General features: G+C 37.2%; 1 protein-coding gene across 3 annotated transcripts; it reads right to left on the bottom strand.

The window, feature by feature from the left end:
* Positions 1 to 639: 639 nt before the first annotated feature.
* postnb (periostin, osteoblast specific factor b) lies at positions 640 to 14,009 on the bottom strand. Of its 3 annotated transcripts, none has more exons than XM_056756283.1 (22): positions 13,848 to 14,009; positions 13,250 to 13,348; positions 10,253 to 10,317; positions 9,395 to 9,552; positions 9,142 to 9,306; positions 8,900 to 9,046; positions 8,682 to 8,823; positions 7,199 to 7,411; positions 6,147 to 6,281; positions 5,337 to 5,485; positions 4,502 to 4,638; positions 4,132 to 4,262; positions 3,915 to 4,045; positions 3,684 to 3,786; positions 3,529 to 3,596; positions 3,231 to 3,279; positions 3,115 to 3,150; positions 2,408 to 2,602; positions 1,917 to 1,961; positions 1,551 to 1,592; positions 1,431 to 1,466; positions 640 to 1,321 (listed from the first exon to the last, which is right to left on the bottom strand). In XM_056756283.1, the coding sequence occupies exons 1-22, from the start codon at positions 13,964 to 13,966 to the stop codon at positions 1,275 to 1,277; spliced, it is 2,412 nt and encodes an 803-aa protein (XP_056612261.1). In that variant the 5' UTR covers positions 13,967 to 14,009; the 3' UTR covers positions 640 to 1,274. The 3 variants fall into 3 exon arrangements, with proteins under 3 accessions (XP_056612261.1, XP_056612262.1, XP_056612263.1); XM_056756284.1 differs by having other exon boundaries at positions 3,115 to 3,129; XM_056756285.1 differs by lacking the exon at positions 1,917 to 1,961.
* Between the last annotated feature and the right edge of the window lie 998 nt (positions 14,010 to 15,007).

The following is a 15,007-nucleotide window of genomic DNA, read 5'->3' as shown; positions in this document are numbered from 1 at the left end:
GTAATGCATTAACACCCAGGTTTTTGTTTTTTCACTTTTTTATTTATACACATTTATTTAAAACATATTTCACACTAATGCATGGAGTTATTTACATGGCCTATACAAATATGAACAGCTTTTGTGCTGATTTTGCAGAAATCACTATGCCAGCAGTTGGATCAGCTTACACAAAATTATAATGAAACTTGGATGTGCTTTTACAAACTGCATTTCCTTTTTAGACTCATTGGATATTTGTCGTGAAATTTGTTCTTATAAGTATGCTTAGGAGATCACTTTTCACATGCCAAATGCAATTGTGACTGGGAGAAATCCTTAGAAGGAACCAGAGTGAGATGATGGACCCTATTCTACTTAAATAAAGTAAATGTCTAGTAACATAGCAGTAGATATCATGTACTCATTGAATAAATGGTTCAGATATTAATGTGTGCAGAGCAGTTTTAAAACGGAAAGAATAAGAATACAATTATACTATAAAGTCCATTTTAGATCGAGTGGAAAGATATGATTTTACTCTGGTTGGAACAGAATGTAGATATACGTTTTGTGCATAAATAATTTACAGTTAATGTAGGCTATTAATGTTAAAATACTTGCTGTGGTGAATAGGAGAGGAACTCCACATACAGTAAATACATCTAAACATTTATTAAGGAAAATATGAAACAAAAGATTCCAATAGTTTTTTTTATCTATTAAATTGATAATGAGAAAATTCGTTTTCAATGGATGCATTATGCAGCATGTGATAAATTTGTTCATACGTTTTAGAAAAGTATACACATTTAAGAATACACACTCAAAACAAGAAGAAAAACCAACCACTACCCCTACAGAAAAGAAAAATCACATTTTATCAAAACATTCCAAATATGAATTCATTCTTTATTTAAGATTTTACGCCATCTAAACAAGAGCACCATAAAATTATAGTACATGCAATGGCAAAGCCCCAAAACTAGTCATATTGCAGGCTTAAATGCTAGACATTGATTTTTTTTTAACTAAGGCTTTAGTTACCACTCTTTACAAAAAAAATAAAAAAAATATTTACATACACATAGGGAAGGGTTAAAAAAATTAATTGAAAAAAACATGATTTCGTCTTTGGAGGACATAAGAAACAAGTAAAATCGCTAATGGGTTTTTATGCCTTTTTCTTTGAATCCAACTCCAACATGGTAGGTTCTGAACCATTGCACGCGTAAGGAAATATATTGTTTATTCCTTAAACCTCTTGTTTGCTCTTCGGGTCGTGTTTTTGTTGTTCACTGTTCGTTTCTCGCATGGACATTTCTAGTTCTCCTCCGTGTTCCTGTAAAAAAAGAGAAGTCAGAGATTCTATAGGAAACGCTTTGTTCATACTTGCTTGGTTTTGTTGAAGTTATGTCAAACAAAATACAAATAATTTTTGAATTATTTACCTTGCACTCTTCTTCCAGGGACTCTTCTTGTTCCCTCTGTCAATCATTTAGGAATAGACAGTGAGGTCATGTTTAAAATAGAAGTTATTTAGAAACCGTTTGCAGATGTCAAAATCTCACCTTCGATCATTTTACTGATGTTATCGGGATTGTCTCCAAAATCTAAACAGGGAAAGTTGAAAAAAGTATGATATTAGCATATTAGCATTTAGTTATAAGAATTAGATGGAGAAGGAAAAAGCAAAAAGGGTTCAATGGATGTCAAGACCGGGTTTACTCCAGCTAATTCTAAAAGAGATTAAAAAAGAGAAAGATGAAACAAAAGGTTTAGTCGTTCGTTCACAACACTACTGGTTTCTGTAACCTGGAATATGAAAACTACCGAATATGGAAAGAAGGAAGATTTGGAACAGAGGAGCCCAAGATGTTTTGAAATGTTAGCACCGACATCAGCATGCTAATAAAGGGTTTGAAGCGTCACTCTACCATAAAGCTCCATATTATAGGAGCTGCCGACAGAGTACTCGGGACCTGTTGATACAAAACATTAAGCAGGTGTCAACCACTGTGTAATCCAGCGGATCCAGCGGATCTGGTCAGAGATACAGACCAGCTATGAACCATGTTTCCTACAGTACCATTTCAAGTCACAAAACATTACAGTCATTTGTCTTCTGGATCATTGCAATGACAAGCATGAGCATCAGTGTTGGGTGGTAAACAAAAATAAGCAAAAGGGCCCACCAGTAATAATTCAACTATATATTCAACTGGACTTTACATTACATTATATACTGCCAAGCAAGCTCAAAGAAAAATCAAATGTGCTCTTCAGATCTGAGATGTAGGAACTCACCGTTTTAAAACAACTAATCCAACACTAACAGACACCCTGATAATCTATTTTAAATATTCAATCATTTACATTTTAAATACATTTGAATAGAAATAACAAAGCTGTGTTAAATGATGCTTACCTTCAACAACCCTGGTGACTTTGGTGATAGTAGGTTCCCCTTCGATTATCCTGGTAACCTTAGTTAATTTTGGTTCACCTTCAATCCGGCGGGTAACCTTTGTAAAAGTCGGCTCGCCCTCAATAACCCGTGTCACTTTGGTGATAGTGGGCTCTCCCTCGATAATTCTGGTGACTTTTGTGACATCACCGGGGACTGCACAGGGAGATTTAAGAAAAATACAAGTCACCGTTCGAACAAAAGTAATGAACTATTATTACTTTCCAATGACTTTCACTGTTATAAACGGTTTCACATGCCAGGCCCAAAGTTATCTTCCAGTGTTTGTTGATAATCTATTTTAAAAATGTATGAATATTAATTTATATAAATATTTAATTGTATAATAATTGTATTAAGTAAACATTTTGTTGAATTTTATTGTATATTCAATTGTTGAATGGGTCATGTTACTTCGTTACTTGTTGTCGCATTTAAATTAAGCAAGGTAGGGTTGTGTTTCTTCTACCATTACCCAAAATAATACTGGCTTAAACTTTTAACTTGCTTGCTAATGTAATTTACTTAATATTTCTTTTGCTTGTTTTCAGAAATAATCTGCAGGGACTCTATTCTTTGCCGATGTGCATATGAAGTTAAGTTTGGGCCACAAAAGCCCTCATGCACAGTAATGTTTCCTAATTTTTTCCTTTGAAACCGTCTGTTACCTGTGATGATTCTTCCTAAAGGAATAAAAGAGAAACCTTTATTTTAGATTACAACAACAACAAAAGTAATTTCCAAATAACAGGTAAAACATTGAGATCCTTTTCGCAACACGTACTTGTCATAAATGTCAGAGGAATCTCCTGAAATCTGTATCCAGAAACAAACTGTAAAATCGAGAAAAATCACGTTACCAAAAAGTCTGGAAAATCCATCTTTGTTAATATCCGTAACTTTGTTTTAAGCACGTTCAGTAGAATCACACACGGTGGATCAGGTTGCACATGATTAAATTTAATCTTCAAGGAAGAACACATTTAGGGTAATTGGGCCTCCTAAAGGAGCCCTCAAGGCTGGGCGCTGCTGCGGTTTAAACATGTGACATGATTCAGAAGGAGCATGCCGTAACTCAATACCTTAATCTGAATGTATCGGATAATACGTCTCAGGAGTGAAAGGAGTTCCTGGCTGCCGACAGGAATATCTTCAAAAGAAAAATGTACACGTTTATTTAGTCTAGAAATATATAACAGTGGAACTTATTAGGGCTGTGTAGCTTAATAATCCTCACCCTCAGGGTACAGAAGTGTCCGGACAAAGTGAACGACTCCGTTTGTGGCCATTTGATCGGACTCCGGGATTTTAACGCTATTCACTTGCATCCCCTCCTTTGCCTGTATTGTGATATTTTTGCAGTAAATCAAAACTATATCAACCAAACCAACAAGGACCCAAACGAATCTTGGCCAGTTCTACTTTTGATCATATACAAAGCTCAATAATAACGGTGACAGATGCTTACGAACAAAACTTTGAGATTGCTGCCCTGCAGGGATTTGAGAAGGTTAGTGACGTTGGTTTCCAAACCTCCGCCAATGAAGACGCCCCTACTGAAGTGATAGAGCAGAATGGCTCTGAGGGCATTGGCATCACCTGGTCACAAAGAGACGCAGTCACTTCCTGCACCTGTATCTTGCACCAAGAATCACATTAATCCTGATTGACGTATAAGAACTCACTCTTCAGAAGAGACAAGTCTCTTTCGCTGAGCCCTGCAAAGGCCTCATCCGTCGGGGCGAAGAGTGTAAAATCTCCATCCTGTTTCAGCAGATCAGTCAGTCCAGCCGCCTCCATCAGAGATAAAAAGATCCTGCGAGAATGAAATAACCACAGTCAGTCACTCCAGAACAAAGAAGCAATCGTCAACTTAACAATGAGAATGTCATTGTCGGTGTTAATCTCTGTAGAAAAAGCGGAAAGACTCAATTCTATCTGGTGTGCCTCAGATGAACTTCTGGGCACCTTTTAAAGCATTCTTAAATATCATATTTATGTATACTTAAAGAAATTTGATATACGTTTTGAATGCTTTGAAAAATGTTTCTTTACCTGAAGCCTCCATTTTTCACCAGAAGTTGGTACATGTTAGACTCTGCAGGCGTGATGAGAGTCTTCATAAGATGGAGAGCTCCGTTACTGCCCTCTTTGCTTCCGCGGATCAGGCAGGCGTTCTCAATGCAGACGGCCTTGTAATTAACAATGTTACGAGACAAGTCACCTCCTCTGAGTGAACTGAAGGAACTTTTTGAGTTATTACAATGTCAATAAATGTCAATGTAAGTAATCGCCAGACACCAAGAATTAATAGGCTGCCGGAGATATCACTAGTGTGATGTAATTGATTTACTCTTTTTATGATTCTGTTTCCATATTTTCCTTTTTTCTGGCCAACTTATATTTTCATTTAAAGTGAGTGTATTCAACTTTTAAAATGAAGGTAGGTAAAAGTAGTAGGATTTTGAACATTATATCGATGCTGTCCTTTTGAACGCTCCTTTATGATTTCATTTTTTTGTCATAAATCATTATTATTTGTCACCCTTTATGTTTGTTACTGGGCTTTGCAAATATTTAACAAAAAAAAGCATTATAAAATGTGTGTAAATACAGTATTTAATCGTTTAAAAAAGTACAGTGCTTTTTGCATCTACTGAAAACAGCGAATCTGAGGTTTCAGAAGGACAGCGACAATATGAAATGCTTACATATTTTCACAGATATTTCACATCTATGTTGCACATTTATTAAAAAAAATAGTTTTTTTTTAATTTATATTGTTTGCCATTCTAACTAGATTTTAAAACGTATCAAAACATAGAATAACATTTGTGTGTGTAAGTTACATAACTTATGATATTTTTTTAGGAAAAAAAATAAGACTTACTGTACGATAGACAAAGACTCTGAGAAATTTCCCTGCCAGGGTTTCCAGAAGTTGACCGTTGAACAGCTCGCTCAACACAATCTTGTTCTTCAGGACGTGGTTTTCCAGGATGATCTTGAGGAAGCTCTGGTCCATGGACATTACCTCATCTACAGAAGATCATAAAAAACAGATTTTCATTAGTTGTTGATTTTATTGTAGTTTCCCAGACAAAAAATCATCCACATGATACTTGGATTTGTGTGACCCAGTGACCTCTTTCTTTAAACCTCAACCTACAAAAGCAATATCAAAAACATTCATATTTCAAACTACAACATGTAAAGACTTGGCCAGCCTTTCATGGATAATATGGAGTTTTGGAATGTTCATTCCCAGACGGGAATTTTAGTTATTACAACCTCAGGCTTTGTCACTTTCGCCTCATGCAGCCCAGTAAAATTTACGATTTACCCAGTAACACGGTATGATGAATGTGTTCACCTGTCATTAGTCACAAATGACCTGAAAACATATGATGATGAGGTGAAAGATCCAGCTTAGCCTCCTGTGAGGTCTTCTGTGTGAACTTCCCCACTTCATCGTTTCGGTGTTGAAACTTCATTTCGGTGTTAAAACAACCACTGTACCAACAAGTACACTAAACAAAACCCTTTTCCATACCAATCCTCTGTTTGCACACCTCCTATCAAGTGATTGATCTGAGTTAAAGTTACAGGAGAGAGGAAGTTTACCAGAAAAGGCAACTTGTCAAATAAAAACAGGTGATGAAAGCGAATCCCTGATATGCATTCAGACATGTTTGCTCACCATTGAAGGCCACGTTGAGTGGAGCCAGAAGCGTGTACTCAGTCTTGGGTCTCATAGCGGAGGCCAAGCCCAGTTCTATCAACATGTCACCAAAAGTGCTCTGAGACTGTCCAACCAACTCCATAACCTGCTTAGCTTAGAGGAAAAAATCACAAAATTTACATTAAGGGCTTTATGCACAATTAGACAAATCAACCTTGCAATGACTTTAAAAGTGGTTTGATAGAATATTTAAAGGTGTTGTGTGTCATTTTTTGAAGGATCTATTGAAAGAAATGGAATATAATATACATAACAAATGTATAAAGACCTTAAATAATGAAACATTACGTTTTTATTGCCTTATTACCTTACATGGAATCGCCATGTTGTTTCTACAGTAACCCTAAACAGACAAACTGCTCTACTAAACGTGTTTCGTAAATTTGTTATCTCCTTCAGCAAAACAGCAAAAATATGACGTCACGTTTGTTGGTAAGTGCAATTCGCAACCTTACCACTATATGCCGCTAAAATCCCCACATTGCTCCTTTAAGGCAAAAAAATCACAATAATGTTCTACTCATGATCATCTTCTAATGCATCCTAAATAAATATGTTATATGAGTCTTTTAATTTACATTTAGCAAGATTTTTTTTATTTATTTCCTTGTGATAATGGAGTATGAAGTAATGTAACCATTTATAATTCCCAAACATACCGATAACAAAATAATCTCCATCTCTCTGGTTGATCTATGAGCAGCCTCTCTGATAAGAATCAGAGCCCGCCCATGTTCTCATCCGCAACTTAATAGAGGCTCATTTGATTTTATTTATGTAGCGCTTTTCATAACGTTCATTGTCGCAAAGCAGCCGGTGCAGATGAAACAAATTCAAGCATTAACTCATGTGTAAAGCCATTACAAACATGAACACTCAGAGCAATATTCAATAAATATTCAAAGGCCTGTGTGATTTTTACTTTAGTTCCAAGAAAGAGGTGAAAAACTTACAATACAAATCTAATCTAAAAACAGATAAGCAGTGAGTTATGAGACAGTTTAGCTAACCAGAGTCTGGCATGAGGACTTCGTCGATGAGGTGGATGACTCCATTGCTGGTGACAATGTCCTTCTTAAGCACCATCTTGATGCCGTTGACTGTGAGACTGTCTCCATCACAGCCGATCTCGATGTTGCTCCCCTCCAGGGTCTCGTATGAGGTACCGGACATTATGGCCTCGGAACACTGAACCGAGTTCAGCAGATGGTAGTTGAAGAGAGCTGCGGATGAGAAGAAACATCAATCGCTGTCATGAGAGCACATCTGCTATTCCTATTACACAGCTTTTGGGAAAATTGTGGAAAATTTACTAGTTTGTTTCTGATGGGGAGGAAACATCACGTGAGGTAAAATCATGGGAAGGAGTCTGTCGCACAATCCTGAAACTGTGCGGTTATCCCCTTAAATCAGTTTGATTTGATTTATATACTGAGATAATCTGTCATTGCACTTCCAATAAGGTTGTATATAATGGGAACCATTTGAGCCTTGGGAGCCTTGGGGTCCACTTTGAGCAAGTCTGCAGCGCCACGCCATTTGACTGCAAATGGAACGCTGTGATCTCTAGTCAAAAGAGTCTGGCTGGGGACTAATAAGAGGGCAAAGATCCCATTGCCGCAATTTTTCTCTGGATCATAAAGGTAGCAGCTGTTTCCTGTCCATATATATCCATATAAGAACATGTTGCTACAATGGTTAAAATTGATTCTGAAACACTGTGGAAAACACGCACCACTGGAGCCAAAAGCAAGCTGGATTTGTTTGAACCTGCACATATGTTAAACCTAGAAATTGTTAGTCATAAGAATGAATTGTTTCTTTGGGAATTGCCACCAAGATTTAGCAATCTGAACCAGACTATCTAGATTAACATAATATTTCCCATTTTCATCTCTCCAATTTTCCTCAATGAAAGCAGCTCACAAATCAAATGTCTTTAGTTAGCATTATACAACCCTCAGTGTATTTCAGACAAACCTCATATTCATTAGAGTGGCGTATTATGTCATCCTCATGGATGATCAGAAGAAAAAGCTAATGCATCTGAACTCCAAAGTAAACAGCCAAAGACCGCTAGATTCTGACGGCTAAGCCCTCAGTTACAGTGGGAATGGCCAGATTTGATCTCGTCTTAACGTGGGTCAACTGTTACCCTGACAAAATCTCAAAGCAGTGTGGTTAGTGCGCCGTTTGCCAGCCGACGCTCAGGGTTCAGTGGGACCATCTGGTTTAAATGGGGACGAAATAACACTCAGCTGTGTAAAACGGTTCAGTCAGTTGACTCGTATCAACAAACGTGACTCAAGAGAGGCGCCAAACTCTTGATTTCCTGCACCTTTAACTCATTAAACTGGAATCAAGCTTTGCTCTTTGCCAAGTCTGCCATCAATATGAGGAGTTAGCTGTATTCTTAAACTTTGAGTCTGAGGGGAAGCTGTGTGTTTAGCAATGGGATTTTATAGAGCTTTACGTCTGGGTGCTTTGGTTTACCTTGGAGGGAATCCTTGTCCTCCATAAGTCTATCCAGGACCGTTCTGTCCAGCTTTTCAAAGGCATCGTTGGTCGGGGCGAACAAGGTGAAGTGTCCAGATTGACCCAGCTTTTCGATCAGACCAGAAGCAGTAGCCACAGTCTAGATGAGAGAACAAAATGATTGTATGATACGACTTGGTTCCAAATGGTGCTGAATGTGATTTCTTTGGACTTACGCTCAAAGTGCTCAGCTCATCTTCTACTTCAATGACGTCCTGAATGGTGTTGCCAACCGCAGTGATGACACGATCAAGTACGTGCACCACACCGTTGGTGGCCACTTGGTTGCCGTGAATGATCCTCGCACAGTTCACGGTCACAATCTAAACAAAAGCAATGTATAAATTGTCAAAAAAAATTGCAAGCAGGTCACGTAAATGTCTAACCATTGACTCAAAGGAGCTTCTACGGATCTTACCCCATTGGAGTAATGATTAATGAGCAGGTTCAAGTCATTGTACATGGAGGTTGGAGTCATCCCATTCTTCAGGTCTTTGGTGAGGAGACGTTTGTTGACCATGTGGTAGTGTAGAGCATTGTACAGCTCGATGTTGACATTGCTCACCAGAGCATTCCTCACCTCCTGTTGAACAAAAAGAGATAGTGATAACCAAACAGAATTACTTGATTTGTATAATTATCAGAGAGAGATATGAAGAGGAGGTTGTTACCGCATCAAGAAGATCCCAGGCTTCATTACTGGGTGCAAAGAAGGTGTACGATCCATCGCCTTCAATCTCTTCCCGTAACTTGGATAGAGCGGAGTATTCCTGGGTATTTGTGGCTTTGACCAAGCCGAGAGTTTCGTAAACATTTCCAATGGGGGCAACTGAAAATGATTCGCAGATTGAACAAAGTCAGATTCAACAAATTTGACGTTGCAAGGTTGCAAGGAATTTTAAAGCATTTGATGTCATACAAACTCAAAGTAAATACATTATCCATTTAATCATTATAGCTTTCACATTATATGGCAAACAAACTAAATTGTATGTTTTATTTTTGAACATTTTACTGTTTTATTAACAGAATTTTCATATATCTTTAAAATGCAGTAAAATAAGTCTAATTATAGAAAAAGGCTGCAAAATTAAAGCTGGGTGAAAAATTACACGAAAAACATCCCTGTTGAAAGAAAAAAAAAACACTCAATAGAAACCCTCACAGACAGTCTTTTGCTTTCTGGTGTCATGGTTTCGATTTACTGTAAATACCATGAACCATGAGCTTTTTCCATTTAAACCATTACACAATTCCTTTTCTAGTGCGTTTTGGTCATTATTCCAGCACGATTACCCAAACATTCATCACATACCTGTAGACACCATTATAGTTTCAATTAAAACCAATACAATTTCCATAACAATTAAATCTGTTAAATTTTCTTTTGTTTTTCTACTTTTTTGTGCATTTTACTTGCCGTTTTTCATTTTTTTTCCAGAATTGTTTTTACACTACCTAATATAAATATAATCAAAGATTGTAACTTTTCAGTTTAACGAAGAATAGTTACAAAGTTTGTTACTGACCTGCAGGACAGCCTGGCATGCCATCAAGCTTCATGTAACCTGGGCAACATTCATACAACACAGTCCTAAAAGACACGAAAGACAAAAAGACATGTGGTGAGTGAGTATTATAGCAAAATCATTTGGTGCCTTTTGAAGGAAAAGAACAATACCAGCAGTGAACAGTCTTAAGATTTATTTCATTTCATTTACTCGTCATTATAAGCCTTCCTGGTTTTAATGATAACGTAGTTCCATTCATGGTCCTGTACGGACAGTCTTTCCATATGGTAGTCATTAACCATCTTTGTACATAAACATGCTATGTGGTCCATGTTCCACTGCGATTATGTTGTCAAAGCACTACATTAATATTTAAAGCGCCTTGAAGCTAAGTGTCGAGACCTACTTGGTGGTTTGGTGAGGCTGAGGGGTATTTTTTGGACCGAGCAGGATGTCTTTAAATCAAATTTATAAGCCATTGAAAAACGTTGGTTTGGAAGTTACAATGCACAATGGCATGAAGAGTCGAATCAGCAGATTTCATGGAGGTTGCGTTCAATGGTTTTCCCTTTTTTATTGAAAATAGCAGTTTGAAATTTGCAGCGGAACTTTAAAACAAAGCTTGTATATATTTTCCATGACCACACATTTTGAATCTTGTTTTTCTTGGTAAAAATTACCAAAAAATAACAAGTAAACATCATTACTATAAATATAAAATACTTTTTTGAGTGGAACACAAATAAAGATATTTTGGGAAATGTGGTTTTGTGTCCATACAATGGAGGCAAATGTTGTTTGGTTAAGAACATTCTTCAAAATATCTTCTTTTGTGTTCTGCATAAGAAAGAAAGTCAAACAAGTTTAGAATGACATGATGTGAATAAATGATGAGACAAATGTATGTTTTAATAGAAAACTATTATGTGTTTTCCAAACTTTCCAGTGGTAAGAGCATTGCGTTAGCAACTAAAGGTTGTGGGTTTGATCCCAGGGGGTTGCAAATACCTATGTAAAATGTATAGGATAAAGCAATGTAAGTCACTTTGGATAAAAGTGTCTGCTAAATGTAAATGTGTGATGCTTAGATTAATGACTCACTTTTTCAAACTGTGAATATTTATTGTAAATGGCTTCGAGCCAAAACAAAGGTTTTCTGTCTCTCCAAGGTTCTTTTGTATTTCTGCTTATAAAATTTTCCATTGTCTTCCAGTGTCTTTGTGAGTTCATGTGCATCAAAACAGACTCTTAATATAAAGAATGTGCTTAATAAAACTTTATAAAGCTAACTATATCAGCAGCCATACTGTTACACCGGATAAACAAATCATAATGGGAAACAGGTTTTTATAAGATCCTGCTCAAAAAAGCCACTGGGGAGTTTTGATTTCCTTTGAATTCCCCAATACTGAATTCATCAGAAAAATGCTAATCCAATTAATTTATGATGAACTGACATCCGTTGGCAAGTTGTAAACCCTGACGTGTCCTTCTTGTGACCGTAATCCAAAAGCAGTTGTCTTGGGTCATGGCTGCATTCTGCAGAACTGAAGTTTCAATGAAATTAAGCAGAGTTGGACTGAAGTTCAGAGATCTCGATGAGATCATTGGAGGACTGCTCTGGATCCAGACACTCGACGGGAGGAGAACAAGCTTCTAAAACATCTCCCCCATGCAAAAATGGGAGGAAAACATGACTCCTGTTGACCACGCAAGCTGTAGAATTTTGGACAGTTTTATCACTTGAGGGGGAGAAGTCAGATTTTCCTGTGTAATTGAATGTCTCCATGGTGACTCACTAGTTCAAAGTTCCACAGAATTACACAGTTTTTAAAGTCATCAGACGGTGGAGACACACCAATACATAAAGATCTTCAGCTTTCCCTACACGCTGGACGTCAATATCAATGATATTATAGGCAGTATATGGAGTTTTACGACTGTCATACTCATCTCGGTTAAGTAAGCTAAGCACACTTAACCAGATATTTCCACCAGACCGCTATCTTATGGTCTGCTGAGCGTAGAGAAAATTCTCCCCAGAGAATCATGTGGCTGCCATACATTCAAAACTGCAAAGGAAGCATAAAACTAACATCTCAAGCCTGTTGTTCAAACCGCTGTGGGTGCTGAAAAATCTGGTGTTGCTCCGTAGCGAAGCAAGACTGTTGGAAGATACCTCACAATGGTGACGTTTGGTCATAAGCAAAGCCTTAGAGAGTTCTTTATGTTATGTATCTCTTACAACATCGGGAAAAGAAATCAAAACCGGTTGCTAACAGTGACGGCGTCCAGAAACCAGCTTCACTTTATTGGAGCCAGGCGGATCTTGATGTTGTAATCTCATCATTATTGTCGTTTAAGTTTGAAACATCATTGAGTTTTCTTTGATATGTTTTAGAGGGAAGTTTTTTGCCACAACTAGGAAAGCCTGCTTAAAGCCTCACAATTCTCACCTAACAGACAGCTGTGAATTTTCGCCCTAGGACAAGAGTCGTGATGTGTTTCAACACAAGCCAAAGACTCCAGGCAAGCTCTATAGCTTTCTTTAATCATGGATGGCGTGTCCTGACAGCAGGTCTTTCCATTTCATGCCAATCAAGTTTCTCAGACTCTCCAGTGGTTTAAAGGAGCGGGTGCCATAGAAACCAAGTCATAAAAAAGATTTCGCTCTGCATCTCCAGTGTAATGGATTTTCTCCGTATCCCTTCTTTATATGCTTTGGCAGACATGGTGAACGTCGTAAATCTGCCCCGTTGCCGTCAGTTTTCACAATTTGGAAAGGCACTTGGAAACAAGGCTTTGTAAATAGACACATTAATGTGCACTTGGAGTTTAACTTTTATAAACACTAAGGAGGAAATCATGTGTTTTGGAAATCCAAATGGAGTTTAGCCAGCAGACTGGGACGGTCAACTTTCACCTTTGACCAGCGGAGCAGCTGGAGCTTTCCTGTTCCTGTCAAGGAAACAGGGTTGGAAATGGCCCCCAGAAATCATAAACCATCACACTTACGCTTTCTTTCCACAGATGGACCCCTGGTACCAATTACGGCAAGTGCTGAAGTATTTCTTCTTGGTCCCCATAACCTGCTGGAGAGCGCACACGTTCGGTCTGCGGAAGCAAAGATAGATTATTTTTAATTTATGGACACAAGTGGTGCCCAGAAATATTAATCATTCCATTTTTTGGGGCACGCTTGACTAAATTACTAATGAAAATTATGCTTAAAGGCTAATAAGTCATAAAATTGAGTGGAAATTATTTTGAGGAATTAAATGGATGAACACAAATGAGGTGATGCTTTTACAGTGCAAAATTGTTTCTTAACTGCAAAGTTATTCTCTTCAGGGTTTGACATTGATCTAGTATTTGTAAAATTAATTTAACGATTTTGAGAAAGATTACATATTTTTTAATTCTGTCATTTTTTTGTAATTTACTTGCATGCACATTGTACTTAAGGACAAAGAAAGTTAATAATACTAACAACATATTATCAATAACATTATTAATGAATATTAATTATACCAACAAATCAACAAACATAATAACAAACAATACAAATAATAATAATTCCAAAAGTAGTGCATTATATAAAAAATGACCTCACCCTTCTTTCTTTGCACGGATACGGCTATGTGCAACTATCTTGTCATAGGCTGATGCATCTGCCTGGTCAAAAGCAGAGAGCACAAAAAGTGCAAAAGTGGCTAGTAAAAGTAGTTTCATCCCTGCTTCACCTATACAAAGAGACCTCAGAGAAAGAAATGGGCTTGAGCTGAGGGGGAGAGGGCTTTTATAGCTGAGCCGGATAGACTGGCAAACAGTCAGAGAGACGCCTGCACCAGCCTCTCCTGTTCACCAGAGTGTCTGTGTGACCTCATTGACATCAAATAAGCAAAGCACAAAGGGTGAAGAGTAAACCAAACAATGAGAAGAGGTGTAAGAAGACCCTGTTAAAGAATATTTAACAAATAAACCATAATCCACATTTTTTACTTATTGGTAATTTGCTGATGGCTTTTTAACAACCGGTGGTGTATGAAGTGGGGTCTAAAATCCTAGAGCACTAATGAAATACAGTTTCCAATGTAATTTGGGACTTTTAAATGCAAATTAAAGATTTTCTAGTGTGTGGTTTGATGACAGCATGGAGAAACATGATCAATGTTACAAAATTTCCAAGAAGTACTTTTAATAACTGACCTCGAAAAAAATTGCAGAATCTAAAATATCTAATTGTCAATTTTTTATGTCTTCAATATCCCAAACCCCTAAAACCATGTTTTAAAGGCAAACATTTTTGACATGCTCTCAGACATTTAGAATCCACTATACAAGCACATACTGTAGCGAAAAAACGAAATACTGTTTTTAAAGGAAATCGTGGATAATCCTGTGATTTAGAGTATTTCAGTGAAGAAAAGTAGAATAAACAGTAGTACAAACTTGCAAACCAAAACTTTGAGGAGCAGACGATAAATAATAATGATAGGGATAAAAAGTGTGATACTTCCAGGGCTTCACTCCAAATATCCACATATTGACATGATTAAAAATCAAACCCTGCAACATTCAGATTCATATCTTTTCGCTTGACTCACTCTTGCGGCTGAAAACAAACATCACTTTCACAGATGATCAATTGGATGAAAGAATGAGGCTTTTAGATAAGTGGCTCCATCTTGTGGACATCTATTGGAAAAAAATACATTTACATTTTCATGGTTATGACAAAAATACCATATCAGTGAGAGGACCCAGTTTAAA

This window comes from Triplophysa dalaica, chromosome 9 (genome assembly GCF_015846415.1).
Source record: "Triplophysa dalaica isolate WHDGS20190420 chromosome 9, ASM1584641v1, whole genome shotgun sequence".
NCBI lineage: Eukaryota > Metazoa > Chordata > Actinopteri > Cypriniformes > Nemacheilidae > Triplophysa > Triplophysa dalaica.
Note: the sequence above shows the minus strand (reverse complement) of the source record. Positions and strands in the feature narration are given on the sequence as shown.